At 43.0% G+C, this 20,750-nt stretch overlaps 1 protein-coding gene across 3 annotated transcripts in view; it reads left to right on the forward strand.

Annotated features, from left to right (window-relative positions):
* The window catches only part of pde5ab (phosphodiesterase 5A, cGMP-specific, b), a 121,924-nt gene that overhangs the window by 22,663 nt on the left and 78,511 nt on the right, over positions 1 to 20,750 (forward strand). For all 3 annotated transcript variants that reach the window (XM_073065175.1, XM_073065173.1, XM_073065174.1), the window contains exons 3-6: positions 9,246 to 9,335; positions 12,381 to 12,452; positions 19,361 to 19,450; positions 20,581 to 20,718. In XM_073065175.1, the coding sequence (XP_072921276.1) occupies positions 9,246 to 9,335; positions 12,381 to 12,452; positions 19,361 to 19,450; positions 20,581 to 20,718 (390 nt within the window). The remainder of the gene's footprint in view (positions 1 to 9,245; positions 9,336 to 12,380; positions 12,453 to 19,360; positions 19,451 to 20,580; positions 20,719 to 20,750) is intronic.

Genomic DNA, 20,750 nt, shown 5'->3' on the forward strand with positions numbered 1-20,750 from the left:
AGTGAGTTATTCATGGTGCATCAGAGAGCATCCCCTGTGGCTATCCCTCTCAACAATAAGTACTCCATTTTGAGTACTGTAGGGGGGAATGAGTAACCTGGGGGAAGTAACAGTGGCCATGCCTCTGGCACTGAGTCTGGCCCTGTGACTCAGAAGGGTAGGGAATGAAGAGGATGGCTGCAGTGATAGGGGGCTCTATAGTTAGGGGGACAGATAGGTAATTCTGTGGACGTGTAAAGGAAACACAGATACTACTTTGCCTCCCAGGTGCCAGGGTCCGTGATGTTTCTGAGCACGTCCAGAATATCCCGAAAAGGGAGGGTGAATAGCCAGAAGTCTAGTATACTGGTACCAATGACATAGGTAGAAAAGGGAGAAGATCCTAAAAACAGAATACAGGGAGTTGGGAAGGAAGCTGAGAAGCAGGACCTCAAGGGTAGTAATCTCGGGATTGCTGCCTGTACCACGTGACAGTGAGGATAGTAATTGAATGAGGTTGCAGATAAATGCGTGACTGAAGAATTGGAGTGGGGCGAGCATTCAGATTTCTGGATAACTGGAACCTCTCCTGGGGCAGGTGGCCTCTGTACAAAAGGGATGTGTTGCACTTGAATCCGTGGGGGACCAATATCCTTGTGGGCAGGTTTATTGAACCTGTTGGGAGTGGTTTAAACTAATATGGCAGGGGGATGGGAACCAGTATGATAGAGCTGAGGATGAGCCAGCAGGTTTACAAGTAGATGATGGGTGTAACATGAATGTAAGGAAGGTCAAGTCAATGATTGGGTACAAATGCAGACAGAGCAAAGAGTTTAATTGAACCACAAACGCAAAATTCAAAAGAGCAAAGAATGTAGGACTGAAGGTGCTGTATTTAAATGCTTGTAGCATTCAAAATAAGGTGGACGAACTCATGGCACAATTAGAGATCGGTTGGTAGGATGTTGTGGGCATCACTGAGCCGTGGCTGAAAGAAGATCATAGGTGGGAGATTAACATCAAAGGATATACTTTCTATCAAAAGGACAGGCAGGAAGGCAAGGCGGTGGTGTGACTCTGTTGGTAAGAGATCTTTAGAAAGAGGTGACATAGGGTCAGAGAATGTCGAATCTTCGTGGGTGGAGTTAAGAAAATGCAAGGTAAAAAAACCATGATGGGGATCATATATTGGCCTGCAAACAGTACCCAAGATGTGGGGTTGAGATTGCAAAGGGAGCTGGAAAAGGCACATTTAGGGTAATGACACAATAATAATGAGGTACTTCGATATGCAAGGGGATTGGGAAAATCAGGTTGGTGTTGGATCACAAAAGAGGGCATGTGTTGAATGCAAGATGGCTTTATAGAGCAGCTTATACTTGAGCCTACTCAGGGAAATGCTATCTTAGGTTGGCTATTGTGTAATAACCCAGATCTGATTAGGGAGCTTAATGTAAAGGAACTCTTAGGAGACAAAGATCATAATATGATTGAATTCATATTGTAATTTGAGAGGCAGAAGTATAAGTCACATGTATCAGTATCGCAATGGAGTAAAGGGAATTACAGAGGCACGAGAGAGGAGCTTGCCCAGGCAGATTGGAGGGGGATACTGGTGCGGATGACAGCAGAGCAGAGGTATCTGAAGCTTCTGGGAGTAGTTCACGAGGTGCAGGATAGAAATGTCCCACAGAAAAAGAAGTTAACCATAGAACACTACAGCACAGTACAGGCCCTTCAGCCCTCCATGTTGTGCTGACCCATATAATCCTTAAAAAAAAGTACTAAATCCACACTACCCTGTAACCTTCCATTTTTCTTTCATCCATGTGCCTGTCCAAGAGGCTCTTCAATATCCCTAATGTTTTAGCCTCCACCACTATCCCTGGCAAGTCATTCAGGCACCCACAACCCTCTGTGTAAAAAACTTACCCCTGATGTCTCCCCTAAACTTCCCTCCCTTAATTTTGTACATATGCCCTCTGGTGTTTGCTATTGGTGCCCTGGGAAACAGGTACTGACCATCCACCCTATCTATGCCTCTCATAATCTTGTAGACCTCTATCAAGTCCCCTCTCATTCTTCTATGCTCTAAAGAGAAAAGTCCCAGCTCTGCTAACCTTGCTTCATATGACTTGTTCTCCAATCCAGGCAACATCCTGGTAAATCTCCTCTGCACTCTCTCCATAGCTTCCACATCCTTCCTATAATGAGGTGACCAGAATTGAACACAATACTCTAAGTGCAGTCTCACCAGAGATATGTAGAGTTGCAACGTGACCTCTCTACTCTTGAACTCAATCCCCCTGTTAATGAAGCCTAGCATCCCATAGGCCTTCTTAACTACCCTATCAACCTGTGCAGCGACCTTGAGGGATGTATGGATTTGAACCCCAAGGTCCCCTTGTTCATCCACACTCTTAAGAAACTGACCATTAATGCTGTACTCAGTCTTCTGGTTTGTCTTTCCAAAATGCATCGTCTCACACTTGGCTGGATTGAATGCCATCTGCCATTTTTCTGCCCAACTCTGCAGCCAGTCTATATCCTCTTGTAACCTTCGACCACCTACAGCTCCATCCACAACTCCTCCAATCTTCGTGTCATCCGCAAACTTACTCACCCATCCTTCTGCCTCTACATCCAGGTCATTTATAAAAATCACAAATAGCAGGAGTCCCAAGACAGATCCCTGTGGCACTCCACTAGTCACCAACCTCCAGGCAGAATACTTTCCTTCCACAACTACCTTCTGCTTTCTTCCTTTAAGCCAATTTTTTATCCAAACAGCCAAGGTTCCACTTATCCCATGCCTCATGACTTTCTGGATGAGTCTCTCATGAGGGACCTTGTCAAATGCTTGGCTAAAGTCCATGTAGACCACATCCACTGTCCTACCTTCATCAACTTCTTTTGTTACCTCTTCAAAAAACTCAATCAGGCTTGTGAGGCATGATCTTCTCTTCACAAAGCCATGTTGACTATCCATGAGTAGACTGTACTTCTCCAAATGCTCATAGATCCTATCCTTAAGAATCCTTTACAGTAGCTTGCATACCACTGATGTAAGACTCACCGGTCTATAGTTCCCAAGTTTCTCCCTATTACCTTTTTTAAACAAGGGAACTACATTTGCCATTCTCCAGTCCTCCGGCACTTCCCCTGTAGCCAAAGAGGATTCAAAGATCATAGCTAATGCTCCTGCAATCTCTTCTCTCAATTCCCACAACAACCTGGGGTGTATCATATCCGGCCCTGGGGATTTATCAATCTTAATGTTTTTAAGAAGATCCGGCACTTCTTCTTCCCTAATCTCCACATTGTCCAGCACATAGGCCTGCTCAACTTCAACCTCATCCTGATGAAGATCCTTTTCACTTGTGAATACTGAAGCAAAGTATTCATTTAGGACCTCCCAACCTCCTCTGCCTCCAGGCACATGTTGCCCTCTTTATCCTTTAGCGGTCCCACCTTCGTTCTCGTCATCCTCCTATTCTTCACATACGCATAGAATGCCTTGGGGTTCTCCTTAATCCTACATGCCAAGGCCTTCTCATGCCCCCTTCAAGCTCTGCTAAGTCCTTTCTTTAGCTCCTTCCTGGCTACCCTATATTTCTCATAAGCCCCTCCAGTTCCTGCTTCTTATATCTAACATATGCTTCCTTTTTCCTCTTGACGAGTTGCCTCACGTGTTTCGTCAGCCACGGTTCCCTTTTCCTACCATTTTTTCCTTGCCTCAGTGGGACAAACCTATCCTGAACCCAGCTCAAGTGGTCCCTAAACTTCTCCCACATTATTTCTGTGCTTTCCCCTTTGAACATCTGTTTCCAATTTACTCTCGCTAGTAAATTGTTTCCTGTTTCCTGTCTCATCCCTTCAAAGTTAGCCCTTCTCCAGTTAAGCACTTTACCATTTCATCTGATTTTATCCCTTTCCGTAGCTATGCTGAAGCTAAGGGAGTTGTGGTCACTCTTACCAAAATGCTCCCCCACCAAGAGGTCTGTCACCTGACCAGGTTCATTACCCAGAACTAGATCCAGTGTAGCCTCTCCTCTTGTCAGCCAGCCCACTAACTGTGTCAGGAATCTTTCTTGAACACACCTGACAAATTCAGCCCCACCTATCCCCCTTGCACTCAGGAGGTGCCAGTCAATATGAGGGAAGTTGAAATCACCCATAACTACTACCCTGTATTTCCTGCTCCATTCTAAAATCTGCCTGCTTATCTGCTCCTTGGTGTCCCGAGGGATATTTGAGGGCTTATAGACTACTCCCAGCACAGTGATTGATCCGTTCCTATTTCTGACTTCCACCCAGACTGACTCCGTGGACACTCCTTCTGCAGCGTCCTCCCTTTCTATAGCCGTGATACTACCCCTGACCAGCAATGCCACTCCCCTCCCTTTTCCACCTCCCATCCTATTCCTTTTAAAACACCTGAACCCCAGGACCTGCATCATCCAATCCTGCCCTTCCTCCAACCAAGTTCCAGTAACGGTCACAACATCGTAGTTCCACATACTAATCCATGCTCTAAGTTCATCTTCCTTGTTCCTAATACTCCTAGCATTGAAATAGACACATTTCAACCCCTTTAACTGGCTACAATTATGTTCTGTCCCCTGCTTGTCCTTCCTCATCAACTCAAAACTCAGCATTAATTAATTAATTAATTAGCATTAATTAATCCTTCTACCTTAATCCCTGCACTCACATTCTGCTTCCCACCCCCCTGCCAAACTAGTTTAAACCCTCCCCAACAGCTCTATCAAACCTGCCCGCCAGGATATTGGTCCCCCTTGGGATTCAAGTGCAACCCGTCCTTTTTGTACAGGTCACACCCGCCCCAAAAGAGGTCCCAATGATCCAGAAATCTGAATCCCTGTCCCCTGCTCCAATCCCTCAGCCATGCATTTATCCTCCACCTCGTTCTATTCCTATTCTCACTGTCGCGTGGCACAGGCAGTAATCCTGAGATTACTACCTTTGAGGTCCTGCTTTACAACTTCTTTCCTAACTCCCTGTAGTCTTCTTTCAGAACCTCTTCCCTTTTCCTACCTATGTCATTGGTACCAATATGTACCACGACCTCTGGCTGTTCTCCCTCCCACAGCAGGATATCTTGGATGCGATCACAAACATCCCAGACCCTGGCACCTGGGAGGCAAACTACCATCCGAGTTTCTTTCCTGCGTCCACAGAATCGTCTGTCTGAACCCCTGACTATCGAGTCCCCTATCACTACTGCCTTCCTCTTCCTTTCCCTACCCTTCTGAGCCACAGGGCCAGACTCTGTGTCAGAGGCATGGCCACTGTTGCGTCCCCCAGGTAGGCTGTCCCCCCCCCCCAACAGTACTCAAACAGGAGTACTTATTGTCAAGGGGTACAGCCACTTGGGTACTCTCTAGTACCTGACTCTTCCCCTTCCCTCTCCTGACTGTGACCCATTTCTCTGTCCCCCGTGGCCCCAGAGTGACCACCTCTCTGTAACTCCTCTCTATCACCTCCTCACTCTCCCTGACCAGACGAAGGTCATCGAGCTGCAGCTCCAGTTCCCTAACACGGTCCCTTAGGAGTTGCATCTCGATGTACCGGGTGCAGATGTGGCCGTCCGGGACGCCAGGAGACTCCAGGACCTCCCACATCTGACACCGACCACAGAAAACTGGCCTCACACACATACTACCTCCTTTTGCAATCAACAACTGCCTCACCTCGTCCCGTTATGGTTGAAGCCCGTGGAGCCAAGGCCCTTTCACTCCGCTGCCTCTCACTCTGCTGCCCGCTCCCAACGCTGCCCGCTGGATATGGCTGCCTTCTTTCTGTTTGCGCTCAACTGGCTGCCGTCACGCGCCTGCGCAGTCTGGCCTCTCTCTTCATCCGAGAACTCAAAATGTCTTCCCACTAGAAATCCTTAGGTGCTCTCCTGCTTCCTTCTTGTTCCGAATCCCTCAAATGGCAGATTTGAATCTCTCAGTTCTGAATCAATGAGATTTGAATCTCTCAATTCCAAAGTTCTCAAATGGCAGGGGTAGGCAACTGTGTCTGACAAGGGAAATTAAGGACTGCATAAAAGTCAAGGAAAGGGAATATAATGTAGCAAAAGTGAGTGGGAAGTTGGATGATTGGGAAGATTTTAAAATTTAATAAAAGGCAACTAAAAAATCTATAGGAAGGGAAAAGATGAAATATGAGGGCAGACTAGCCAATAATATAAAGCAGGATACCAAACGTTTTTTCAAATTAAAAGGGAGGTGAGAGTTGATATTGGACCACTGGACAATGATGCTGGTGAGGGAGTAATGGGGGACAAAGTAACGGCGGACGAACTTAATGGATACTTTGTATCTGTCTTCACTGTGGAAGACACTAGCGGTGTGCCAGAGGTTCGTGAGCATCAGGGAGCAGGAGTGAGTGCCATTGCTATTACAAAGGAAAAAGTGTTAGGCAAACTCAAAGGTCTTAAGGTGGATAAGTCACCTGGACCAGATGGACAACATCCCAGAGTCCTGAGAGAGGTTGCTGAAGAGATAATGGATCCATTGGTCATGATCTTTCTAGAATCAGTTGATTCTGGCATGGCCCCAGAAGACTTGAATATTGCAAATGTCACTCCACTCTTTAAAAAAAGAGGAAGGGAAAAGAAAAGAAATTACAGGCCTGTAAGCTTCGCCTCAGTGGTTGGGAATGTGTTGGAGTCTATTATTAAGGATGTGGTTTTGGGCTACTTGGAAACTAAAGATAAAATAAATCAAGGTCAGCATGGTTTCTATAAAGCAAACTCTTGCCTGACTAATCTGTTAGAGTTCTTCGAGAAATAACAATAGGGTGGCAAAGGAGAGGCAGTGGATGTCATTTACTTGGATTTTCCAAAGACGTTTGATAAGGTGCCACACATGAGACTGCTTAATAGGGTAAAATCCAATGGCATTACAGGAAAGATACTGGCATGGATAGAGGAATGGCTGACAGGCAGGAAGCAATGAGTGCAAATAAAGGGAGCCTTTTCTGGTTTGCTGCCAGTAACTAGTGAGGTTCCTCATGTCAGTATTGGGACCACTACTTCTCACATTGTTTGTCAGTGATTTAGATAATGGAATTGATGGCTTTGTGGCAAAGTTTGCAGATGATGTGAAGCTAGCTGGAGGGGTTGATAGTGTTGAGGAAGTGACGTGATTGCAACAGGACTTAGGCAAATTGGAAGAATGGGCAAAAAGGTGGCAGAGAGAATAGTGTTGGGAAATGTACGATAATGCATTTGCGTAAAAGGAACAATAGTGTGGACTATTATCTAAATGGGGAGAAAATTCAAACATCAGGAATGCAGATGGACTTTGGAGTCCTCGGTGAACCTGTGATAAAAAAGGGAAATGTAATATTGGCATTTATTTCAAGGAGAATAGAATATAAAAGCAAGAAGATGATGCTGAGGATTTATAAGACACTAGTCAGGCCGCACTTGGAGTATTGTCAACAGTGTTGGGTCCTACATCTCAGAAAGGATGTGTTGTCATTGGAGAGAGTCCAGAGGAGGTTCACCAGGATGATTCTGGGAATGAATGGGTTAACATATAAGGAGCATTTGGCAGCTTTGGGCCTGTACTCACTGGAATTTAGAAGAATGCAGAAGGATCTCATTAAAACCTATCGAACGTTGAAAGGAAAAGATAACATAGATGTAGAGAGGATGTTTCCTCTGATGAGGGTACCCAGAACTAAAGGGCACAGCCTCAAAATTGAGGGGCATCCTTTTAGAACAGAGGAATTTCTTTTAATGAGAAGGTAGTGAATTTGTGCCACAGACATCTGTGGAAGCCAAATCTGTGGGTATAGTTAAAGTGGAAGTTGATCATTTCCTGATTGTCCAGGGCGTCACTTGATATGGTGAAAAGGCAGGTGTATGGGATTGAGTGGGATCTGTGACCAGCCATGATGGAATGGTAGAAGAGACTCGATAAGCTGAGTGACCTAATTCTGCTCCTCTAATTCTCAGGAGCAGATTAAGACATTTGACCCATCAACTCTGCTGCACCATTTCATCATGACTGATCCATTTCTCTCTCAGTCCCAATCTCCTGCTCTCATCCCGTATCCTCTCATGCCCTGACTGATCAAGAATCCATCAACCTCTGCCTTAAATATACTCAGTGACTTGGCCTCCACAGCCGCCAGTGGGAACAAATTCCACAGATTCACCACTCTCTCTAAAAAATCTCAACTCATCCCCATTCTTAAAGGATTCTATTCTGTGGCTGTGTCCTCTGGTCAATGAAGATTTGCTTAATATTTGCACACAAATATTAAGGAAATCTTGGTGATTAAAACATGCTTAGGATTTAAGTTGGAAAATCAATAATACTTAGTTTTGATTTAGTTTTCAGGGAGACTGGTCCTTGAACAACCACAGCATGGTAAACACAGCAAATTAAAATAAATGATTCAGGGTTGAAATGATTTCTGAAATATATGAACACCAGTCCAAAATATTACCATATACATCCAAAACATTCTCTTTAAACAATAACAATCCTAATAGAGCCTTTTTTATTGCATCATAGAAACACTTTCCTGCAACAGTCAAACTCTTCCAGGAAGCTCAATAAAATGTTACTTATTAATTTTCACTGTTATGTTTTAACTCGTGTGCCTGACCATGTTTCATAGTTCTTTTCTGACTTTTATACTTTATAAACAAGAAAATAATATGATTAGCAGGCTATTGAAATGTACGCTTTTCATCTGCTCATTCTGAATTGCAGCCAGGAATGTGAGATTATCATATAAAGAAGCATTTGCACGATTCACGGTTAATCAATTTTCAGTCTGGAATTGTTCAATAACTGCAATAAATATGAGTTAAATTTTAATTAAGAAAACAACTAATTGTGCCCTGCATTTGTGGGATTGCCTTTTAATTTGTAATGTTCTGCTTCTTATAAAGATGCTGTCTCAATATCAGTACCAGAGAACCATCAAGAACAATAGAACCAGTACAAACAACCAGGGCATGAACTCCAGCAATACTTTCCCTTTAGGAACAGCAGATAGTGATTTCTGATAGAATTTCCTCCCAAAATTTAACATGCTTCCGAGGAACAAATAGTGAAAACAGAATGACCCATTCTTCAGTCAGAGAATAAAAGTGAAGAAAAAAACAAGGTTAAAAATCCACAATCAGATGTTTGTTAATGTTGCATATTGCTATGTTTGGGGTTCTGTGTGCAAGCGCTGATAGTATCTCACAAAACATTCTCTAACCCTTGCAGGACCCTAGATTCAATGCTGAAGTTGACCAGATCACAGGGTACAAGACACAGAGTATTCTCTCCATGCCAATAAAGAACCACAAAGGAGAGGTAGCTATACTTTACTGACACATTATGCTTTCAAATTGATCTAAACCGTTGTGTAAGCTTTAACATAATTTATGTTACTATATTCTACACTTTCTTCGTAGCATGATGATTTCTTAGTAGTGTCTTTCTGGAGCAGTGCCCAGCATTCTGTGTAATGTAACTAGATACTTCACAACTCCAATGAGACTTCATGGGATTAAAACAGCAAGCCCTGCAAAAACAAAGCGGGACCATTTAGAAATTAAATTTGCTTTGTGACCTTGCATCCTACTTTTCTTCTTTATGCATGTTTGCAGTATAGTAATATGACAAACAGGAAATCTTTCAAAGCAACTCACACAGAATGCTGGGGGATCTCAGCAGGCCAGGCAGCACCGATGGAAGAGCGTGAACCGTTGGTGTTTTGGGCTGAGTCCCTTCATCAGGACTGGAAAGAAAGAGAAGAAGTCAGCAGCAGAACGGGGGGGGGGGGGGGGGAGAGAAACAAGTACAAGGTGGTCCCTGATAGATGAAAACAGCAGTTTTTACCCAACTTATAGAAAAAATGTGCTATGTTTCTTTATAAAATTTCAATGTAACTGCAACCCTAACCCTAGCCCTGATGAGCGGAACTTCCTGCAGCAGTTTACCACCAACTCTCAAGGGCAGTTAGGGATTGAAAATAGATCAGCTTTGCTAAGTACACTGTGACCCATGAATACATTTAAAATATTACAAGGGAAAAGAGGATGATTATAGGATAAATAAAGATCAAACAAAGTGTTTATGAATGTCAGTGGTTGTAGAAAATAGTAATCAGAAATTATTGAACTCAGTGTTGTGCTTGTGTCTGTAATTTGCTTGGTTGAAAGAATAGGCGCAGTTCTTTAAAGTCATGCTGTACTCAAACGATACAGGGGTCAAGGCCAGAGAAAACTTAATAGGAATGAGGTAAATGATGGTTGCCACCTCTCCAACTTTTATAATGAAGTATTATCAAACATATATTATAATATTTCTGCAAATGAAAATGAAAGAAAGGGTCTTTCGTTAAAAAGTCTTTGTGTCTCCTTTAGAGGTACTATAAGATTAGTACAAAGCTAAATGGTTTTGCTACAATTATCAATAAATTGAAAAATTCTTAATAAGGACTACATAATAACATATTTCTGATATCATGTAGTGTGATTTCTTGATATTGATTAATATTGTTCAGTCTACCATAAAGTTTCATAAAGGAGACAATAGAATTTTTTTTATCTATTAAGGGCTAAAGGCAATTTGCAGCTCTAACATACAGTAAAGGAAATGACCTCCTTCATGAAATAAGAACTGTATTGATTTTTGTTTGTGTTTGGTTTTGCGAGAGTTATAATTTATATAAGAGATTCTGTAAATGCTGGAAATCCAGAGCAACATACACACAAAATGTTGGAGGAACTCAGCAGGTCAGGCTACATCTATGGAAAGGAATAAAGAGTTGATGTTTCTGGCTGAGACCCTTCATCAGGACTGGAAAGGAAGTGGGAAGAAGCCAGAAGAAGAAGGTGGGGGAGGGAATGAAGCATAGGTGAGGGAGCGGGTAGGTGGCTAGGAGAATGGGGGATAAAGTGAGGAGCTGGCAGGTGATGGTTAGAGAAGGTAAAGGGCTGAAGAAGGGAGAAGAGAGTGGACCCAGAAGAAAAGGAGGGGGGAAGGGTGCCAGACGGAGGTGAAAAAGCAGGTAAGGAGCAGAGAAAAGTTAAGTGAGGAACCAGAATGGGGAATGGAAGAAGAAAAAGGGGTGACAAATTACCAGAAGTTAGAGAAATTAATGTTTTTGCTGCCAGATTGGAGGCTACCCAGACAGAATATGAGGTGTAGCTCCTCCAAACTGAGAGGCTGCAGCAGAGGAGCCCATGGACAAACATGTCAGAATGGGAATGGGGATTGGAATTAAAAGGGGAAATCCTACTTGTTGCAGATAGAGTGAAGGCGCTCAACAGAGCAGTCCCCTGATCTGTATCGGGTCTCACCGATGTAGATGAGACTGCACCTAAATGACCCAAACAATCTCACAGTTGAAGTGTTGCCTCATCTGAAAGAACTGTTTGGGGCCCTGAATAGGGGGGAAGGAGGAGGTGAATGGGCAGGTGTATCACTTTTTCCGTTTGGAGCGTTATCAGTTGATTGGATTCGAGCCTCATGTTAAAATGTAAACAATATTAGGGCAATTTTTATCAATTAATTTAAACATTGTGCTTTAATAAGAAAATAACCATGATTTGGCCAATATTTATTGCTGAAACTACAGCATGAATTTATTTTTAATTGTGGGATCCATTTATTGGCTATAAAATATTTTAAGGCATCCCAGGAGACATGAGTGACACTAACGATTTCTGTAATCTCTTCATCTTTCTTTTGGAATAACATATTGTGATTTGAACTATTAATAGGATAGTAATTGTTCTGATTAGTTATACCCAGTTAAAGGAGATGGCAGAGGTCACTGAAGAAATGATGGAGTTTACTGATCAGATGGTTGCTGTGGCAGAGATTTGGGAAGGTGATGGAGAGCGAACCAAAGAGGTAAAATGAGGAGGGGAGTGGCCAGGATAATTGCAAGGGTGCAAGATGTAACAAATTTATCTTGAGGAGGTTGATGCCTTGGGCTTCACAACAGTGGCCCAGGTAGGTATGGTCTGATTATAAGACAGAAATAAACCTCAACTCTCTGGCTGTTACCACTGTTCAAGGGTCATATTGTGTGCACATCTCATATTTGAAGCTAATTTGTGTGTCGCACCACAGTGCATGCCCAGTGGTTTCCATGCTTAATCACTTTTAAACCACTATAATAATCAGATTAGATATCTGGAAATGTCCCTTATTCATAAAAGTTGAACCTGATTGTGTTTAATGTCAGGATTTTAAATAAAATTAGATAATAGAGCATAGCAAGATGTTACCTTACGATAGGGTATTCCTAGGTTAGTGTATCCTTTGTTCACTTAGAACCTTCTGGAGATCTATCAATTACTTTAAGCGGTATCTGATTTCTATTTAACCATTTCTGTTTACCAGGTAGTCGGAGTTGCTCAGGCAATCAACAAGAAATGTGCAACTCATGGAACATTTACCAAAAATGATGAAAAGGTAGGATGGTATAATTAAAGACTAAATTCTTCATCTACCAATTCTGATTATTGTGATTAAAGGACATGAGGACACCACCACCCACAGGTTTTCCTCCCAGCTACACAATTCTCTGACTTTGAAATACTGTGCATCACTGTTCATAATTATGAACCTTCCTACCTTACTGCACTCATCAGAACATGTGCAGTGGTCAGGAAGACAGCTTACCAACGCTTTGGCCATGGAGAATAGTATGAAATCTGTCTCTAGTATTTAAGTATCAAACACTAAATCTGATAATTTGAACTTGTTGTTCCATCATGGCGTATGCTTTTAAATTTACTGATCAAGTTTTCTGAAGAACAATTACATTCAAACAGAACTGTAACAGTTTTGTATTTTACTTCTTAGTTCAGTGTGATTTGAGAGTAAAATGATATCAACCTGGTATATTCCTGAATTCCTCTTCTTGGAGTTCTTTGGGCTGTTGTGATTAGTTCTTCCTTTTCTGTTTTCTACTCCTCCACATCATTGTTTGAAAGCATTGACCCTTACTGAGGGAGAGCTCCATAATATTGATGGACATGTAGCAATTTTCTCAAACGCGTCACTAAAGTTGTTGAGATATTTACCCCTGGAGGCCTACAGCTCACCTGGATACGATGATCACTATCATTAAATGGCAAACAGACAAATGCTTAAAACAAGAGATTCTACCGATGCTGGAAATCCAGAGCAATATACACAAAATGTTGGAGGAACTCAAATGCTCCGGCAGTATCTATGGTGTCTTCATCAGAGTCTCTGCCTAAAATATTGACTGTTTACTCCTCTTCGTAGGAGCTACCTGGCCAGTGGAGTTCTCCAGCATTTGCTCTAGCTAATGCTTTATATTAACGTCAATATGATTCAAATATATTGGCGTCTGAGTCAGAGATTACAGTACAAGTTTCAGCTCAAATCTGAATGTACAATGTAGGGTAATGATTTTAAGAAATGCATCATCTTAAGTGGTATTGAAATCATAGATTCGCATACCAGAACAGTGAACAACTTGGCGCTGTGTGCCTTTGCAGGTGATTGAAAAATTTGTCCAGTTTGTGTGCATTGTACTCAGCTGTTATTTCCTTATGAAATGGTGGTTATTTGTCTTATTATTCAATTAATTATTTAAGGCAGCTTAGCAATATTTAAAGAAAAAAATTAATTATTATTTTACCATGAAACTTCAGAGTACTGGTTGTCTCAGAGCACATGACACATGTAGTACATTGAAGTGTACTGCTGCTTGCCTGACTGCAACTGCCTATGAATTTTATTATTTTCTTCCACTTATAACACAAGATTAGATTCATCCTCTTGACCAATATTCTCCTCTTAAACAAGATTATGAAAAAATAGATTTCTGCTTTTAGTATGTTGTGTGTAAATCTGTTATGTACTGCGCTTGAATTGTGAATATCAGGAATTTTTTTTAGAATATAAGTGTTATAAAACTGCAACTTTGTGTTTAACACAGGGACTAGCTTTCAAGTGTGTAGAAACATTTCCCCTGAGAGGGAAAGAATTCACATATTCAGTAACAAACATCACTGTTAGAGTGCCATGATTTCTTTTCATTACACCAAACTAAAAATTTGCCTTTTTATATTATGACAAAAGCTTAAGTGTTTAAAAATACCACAGACTTTAGATACTTTAGATTTTCAAGCTAAAATTCATACCTGATTGAATTCGATTTGGTTTGTCTGCTGATGGTGAAATATTACAATGAATTAAACTGCAGACGTAAGTGAATTAACTGAATTAGTTGTAAATTGAATAATTGAATAACTGAATCTATTAAAATTTCTGCTAGAAATCTTAATCATTGCAATTGTGGCTGTATAGCAATTCAAATTTACTTTTAGTTGTTGAAAAAAATGGTATAATTGAAGAGGAATGTAATTTGATTTCTACAGTCATACTCTCATATCCCCATTATCACCCGACTTACCTGTCATCGTGGTCCATCCTGTCACTGAAACTGGCCAAATTTGCATGGACCCAAAAACAGGCTGGAGCATCAATGGTAAACATAATGTACTCGAGTTTCTCCAATCTTAAATGTTGCCAATCACTTAGAATATAGAGGGGTATTAATCTAGCTACTGTCAGGTCTGTACAGGCAGGCACCTCCCAATCTCCACTTTGCTAACAAGACTCACCTACCACTTGTTTCCAGTTCATCACCTGCAGACCATTTAAACCCAACACTTATCCACAGTCCTTGGTGACCCGTGGAACCAGCCAGCCTCAACCAGTTGCTCCTAGCCTTAAATTATCTTGTTTTCTGAGAGTTCAGAATCTGTTCTTTCTTGTTTTGTGGCCCGCTATGGCTTGTTAGTTTGCAGTTGATCATTAAAGTTCTCACTCACTGCTAAATCATCTGCACTGCTCTGCTTTTGGGTCAGACCTCTACATTGCCTGACAGGATGGGTGAACCATCAATTGACCTAGCAGAATTTGCTTGTCTAAGGGAAATTGTTGGTCGTCAAGAGCACAAGATCCAGAAACAGTAGGAAACTATTGACCAAACAAGAGAAAATCTGCAGATGCTGGAAATCTGAGCAACGCACACAAAATGCTGGAGCAACTCAGCAGGCCTGGTTGCACCTATGGAAAAAAGCACAGTCGACATCTCGACCTGAAACATCAGCTGTACTTTTTTCCATAGATGCTGCCTAGGAAACTATTGACCATCTGCTTGCCACTCTCTTCCCACTCTACATCTCAATACAGCAACCCCATGACAGTCCCCCTCCTCACTCTGAGCCCCAGATTCCAATGCCCAAACACTTCAATGGATCCTCAACCTGCTGCTGCAACTTCCTGTCCCAGTGTGCCTTACACTTTCAGCTTCAGCCAGCTCTGTAATTTATGGACCAAGCCAAGATTGCCTTCATCATCTCTGTCTTGACTGTATGAGCTTTGACCTGGGCAGCCACCAACGGGGACAATAAAACCCCCATTTGCAATAAATTCACCGCTGAGGTGCACTGAGTTTTTGACCATCTGCGAAGTGGCAGTGGATCGGATATTTTGCCTGTATCAAGGCTCATGCTCAGTACTGGATTACACTATGGATCTTAGGACCCTCGTGGCGGAACGTGGTTGGAATGCGGAAGCATTGCTGGCCCATTACCGGCGCGGCCTTCTGGAGTGGTTGAAAGATGAGCTGTCAACCTGGGAGAAGCCTAATGACCTCACAAGTCTCATCACTCTGGCCCTTCAAACTGACAAGTGTCCAATGGAATGATCCTGCATATTATTAGCCAGAACCCCAGTTCCATTCCCAGCACCACTTCAGACTGCAGGACTCTCATCAGCAATATCTCCAGAACTCAGACAGCTCCCTCAACCCCGCCTTCTGCTCCCCCCCAAAGTGCATGAGCATTGGTGAAGAAACAGCTTGTACACTTGCTGTGGAGCCGCTGTTTGCCCATCAATCAAATGCCCAGTGCACCCAAGAAGCAGCATCAATGGGTAGAAATGAGGGGCTTTCTATTTGTTAAGCTCCACCTGCCCCTGGTCCCTTGTCCTAGCACATAGCCTGAAGCACTCTCTCTGTCCTCCTCCACACCCCGATAGGTCTACACACACAGGAGCCTCTGGTGGATTCCATCACAGCAGGCAACTTTCTGGACTGGACTCTTGTGTGCAGCTTGGACTCCCTACTGAACCTGTCTCTTACCCCTTCCGCATCACGGCCACTGACAGACATCCCTTGGGGTCTGGGATAGTCAGAACGCGCACACAGTCTTTGCACATTAGCGTTGGAGAGCACTGTGAGTTCATCCAATTCCTCCTTATCAACTCACCCAACACTCTAATCTTGGGTTACTCCTGGTTCTCCACTCAGGACCCTCACTTTGCCAGGTCAATCCAGTTCACTGCTGATCTGGGGTTTCACCTGCTGGACCACCTGCCTGCAACCTCAGTTGAATTCACCCCATAAATGCGTGGAGATGGAGGAGACCCTCAACCCCACCAAACTCCCACAGGAATACCACGAACTTGCCATCGCCTTCAGTAATAGGGAAGTCAGCACCCTGCAGCTGCACAGGCCTATGCAACTGTGCAGTTGTCCTCTTCCCAGACACCACCCCTCACCAAGGTTGGTTCTTCTTCCGCTCCCCTCCTAAGACCAGAGCCATGAATGATTGCATTATTGAGGTTCTTTGTCAAAAAGAAAAATGTGTGTTCTCTGTCCCTACATCAACTACCATGGACTCAACAAGTCACCGTTAAGAACCACTATCCACTCCCCTTGATGGAGAGCACATTGAAAACACTCCATGGGGCCTAGATTTTCAGCAAATTGGATCTAGGGAGTGCACACAACCACATCTGCCAGGGGGATGAGTGGAAGACAGCATTTATAACATCCACTGGCTACTATGTATACAGTGATGCCCTTTGGACTTTCCAACAGTCAACTGCTTTCCAAGCCTTCATTAACAAAATCCTCCAAGACATGCCACACGGGTATGTGTTCATCTACTCAACGATGTCTTTGCCTTCTCCAGGGACCCCCAAGACCACATCTGTCACATCCGTTCAGACATTCAGCGTCGTCTTGAAAACCAACGGTACTGCAAGTTAGGAAAGTGCCAGTTTCACACACAAGATATTTCCTTCCTGGGTTATGTCCTTCCACCCAAGGAATAACTGTGGACCCAGAGAAAGTGTGCATCATCATTAAATCGGCCCCAACCTCACACCCTCAAACAGCTCCAGTACTTTTTTGGCATCTCCAACATCTCTCACCATTTATCAAAATGACAGCCAAATTGTTGCTCTTCTCAAATCACCTACCTCACTGATAATCTGGTCTACTGCTGTGGACCACTCTTTCCAAGGCATTCAAGAGATGCCTCAGCACAGCACTCCACGATTTGAACCCCTCTGGACCTTTTGTGTTAGTGGTGAATGTATCTGACATGGGCATCAAGGCCATCATCTCCCAGTGAGCATCGGAAGGGAAGACACACCCTTGTGTCTTTTTACACATTCAACTTTGCACAGTGTCATTATGATGTAGGAGACAGAGAGTACTCACCATTAAATGGGCCTTGAAGGAATGGACACAACGGCTAATGGGAAATGCTGAGCCCTTCCTGAGCACTATTGACTACCAGAACCTCATATCCGAACAACAGGCCTGCCAGCTCAACCCATGTCAGGCTCACTGGGCTCTCTTCTTTGAGCAATTCAACTTCACTAATCTCCTACCAACTCAGCTTCAAGAACACTAAGGCGGATGCCCTGTCACAACAGTTTGAACCGGTTGAAATGGAGATCAACCCAGATCCTCACCCTGATATTCTGGGACCCTGAGAACCAGATCTGAGAGGCTGTACACCTTACGCTGTGAGGTACACCAGTGGGCCCACTCCTCACAACTCTCCAGTCATAACGGTGTGCAATGGACTCTGGAATTTCTGTAGTGTTAGTTCTGGCGGCCCACTATGATCGCAGGTGTAAGTCCATTCATTGCTGCCTGCCCTCAATGTGCCCAGTCTTATTCCTCCAACCAACTAGAGAAACTAACTATCAGCCCCTCAGGACATTGTGTCGGACTGGGGTCCACAACTTGTCTCCTGCTTCTGACATGCCTTCTGCTCTCTCCTTGGTGCCTCAGTGAGTTTGAGCTCTGGCTATTATCCCAGACCAACAGTCAGTCAGAGCGAGCCAATCTACAAGTGGAGAGGTTTCTGTGATGCTTTGCCAGCTCTAACCCATCCACATGCAAGAGGTATCTGCTCTGAGCTGAGTTGCCCACAATCCACATACGTCCTCTGCCACAGGTATGCCACCCTTTGAAGTGCTTCATGGCTACAAACCCCCTTTGTTTCCCATGGTTTGCTGCTGCCAGATTTCTTGGAACAGGGTACAATGTGCCATTCTAGCTGCCAACAGCACCTGCTGCTGTCAAGCCAGCCAACGGCAGTGCCCAACTAGACTACCCAAGATCTGCCCCAGCAGACCAATTGCAGCAAGTTCTCACCCCTGTTCATTGATCCCTCTACGATTACACAACACATCAATCCAGTCACTCACCATCTCCAGCTCTCACTGTTGCTAGGATCACACCTACCTTCCACGTGTCCTGCCTCAGGTCTGTTGACCATGGACCACTCAACCTACCTGTGTTTCCACCTCAAAAACCTAGGATGGTGGAAGCTGGTCTGGTGTACACAGTTTGCCGGTTCATGAATTCACGATGTTGTCAACAGGGTGTTCAGTACTGTACCTAGTTGATTGGAAAAGGTATGTCTCAGAGGAGAGATCTAGGGTGCTGTCCAGTTTCACTGAGGAGTTCTACCAGACCCATTTGGATCATCTTGTGTCGGAGTGAGACAGTGGTAGGAGAGAGGGGTCCCATCAAGCTTACACAGGCAGGCACCTTCTAGCCTCCACCCAGCCAACAGGAGTCACCTGCCACTCATTTCCAACTCATCACCTGCAGCCTATTTAATCCCAGCTCTCATCCACAGTCCTTGTTCACTCATCGAACCAGCCTGCCTCAACCAGTTGCTCCTAGCCATCAGTTACCCTGTTGTCTGTAAGTTTAGTTTCTGTTCCCTCTTGTTTTGTGGCCTCTCGTGGCTTGTTACTTTGCAGTAGATTATTAAAGTTATTGCTCAGAGCTAAATCGTCTGTACTGCTTTGTTTTTGAGTCAAGCCTCCTCCATTCCCTGACAGCTACATGCTTTACTCCTCTGCCTAAATTCCTAAATGAATTGTTTCTTTCTCTGTATTCCAAGAGTTAACTTGAACTTATCTAAATAATGCAACAAGAAGAGGTAAGATGTTGTTTATAATATCAGTATTTTCCTGATGACAATTTCCATCGTGTGACATTAATATTGTAAATATTTTAGGATTTTGCTGCCTATTTGACGTTTTGTGGGATTGTCCTCCACAATGCCAAAGTGTATGAGACTTCACGGCTTGAAAACAGACGCAATCAGGTATTACCGAGACCAAGAATGTAGCTACACATCTCAGTGTTAACATAAGTACTGGGCAGCAGAAATTGCTTGGCACGTTCACGTGGGGGAGCTGAGGTGACTGTAGGAGAAGGGAGTTGGGGGGAGGATTTCAGGTGAATTCTTGGAGTTGATTCTGTAAGGTTCAAAATACTGGAAAAACAATGTGTTTTTCCAAGATATCAAGCTTTTTCTCAGAAATTACCTAGAACTCCCACGAAAGGTTTGTAACAGATGCTGCCTGGTCTGCTGAGTATTTCAGGCACAAAAATGGCTGAGAGGTGTATCCCAAAATTTGCCATGTGCTCCTTACTTTCCAGCATCTTACATGGGTTTTATTGCCAGAGGTGGTGGTGTACAGAGGGGCAGGTTGGTTGACAAGAGGATGTGAAGTAAAACAATCATCCACTTGTATACTTCAGTGTATGAATTGACAATGGTCTGGAGCTGAGCATCTGAATAGATACAGCATCATCAGCTCACCCTTTTATAAACTCATGAAGCTAAACTCGAGATGAAAAATGCAGGATAAATTCCAAAGAGCAAGGCACAGCTGATTGAACAAATGCTGGGCAAAGTGCACGTAAGTTCAAAAACTGAAAAAAAATTCTGGAAATACTCAGGCAAGATACATGTGATCAAGGAAACAGAGTTAATGTTTCAGATGAAAGTCCCTTCATCAGAACCTGAAATGGTAACTTGATTTCCTTTCAAAGACTCTGGCCTCTGTTATCAGTATTTTAACTGTATTAATGAAGCTTAATTCACTTTGATTCCAAAATCATAAATCTTTTAATTCAAAGAAAGACATGGGAGTCCAGGGACATGGTCTACTTTGTCTTTACGTTGAGCGAGGTGTGTAGATGCATTGTGGTAGTGTAATGATGTATGCTATTAATGTATTTATACATAAAACTTGTGATTAATTATTTAAACGAACAAGAATGCTTAATCAACCAATATCTACAAGATCACTAAAATATTACTGAAATATTGAATACACAACAATTACCTTCTCCAAATTCTTGTTGGAAGAGTTGTTCAATTTAGGTTATTGATACAATCAAAGGAAATAGCATCCATTATCTATGTATCATGTTTTTTTTCAAAAGGTTCTACTTGATCTTGCAACTCTGATATTTGAAGAGCAACATTCCTTGGAAGTAATTTTGAAGAAGATTGCAGCAACTATCCTTTCATTCATACAGGCTCAGAGCTGTACCATATTCATTGTGGATGACAATTCTTCTGTAAGTGTTGTAGTATAGATGATTTAAAATTT

Source organism: Hemitrygon akajei, chromosome 13, assembly GCF_048418815.1.
Source record: "Hemitrygon akajei chromosome 13, sHemAka1.3, whole genome shotgun sequence".
Lineage (NCBI taxonomy): Eukaryota > Metazoa > Chordata > Chondrichthyes > Myliobatiformes > Dasyatidae > Hemitrygon > Hemitrygon akajei.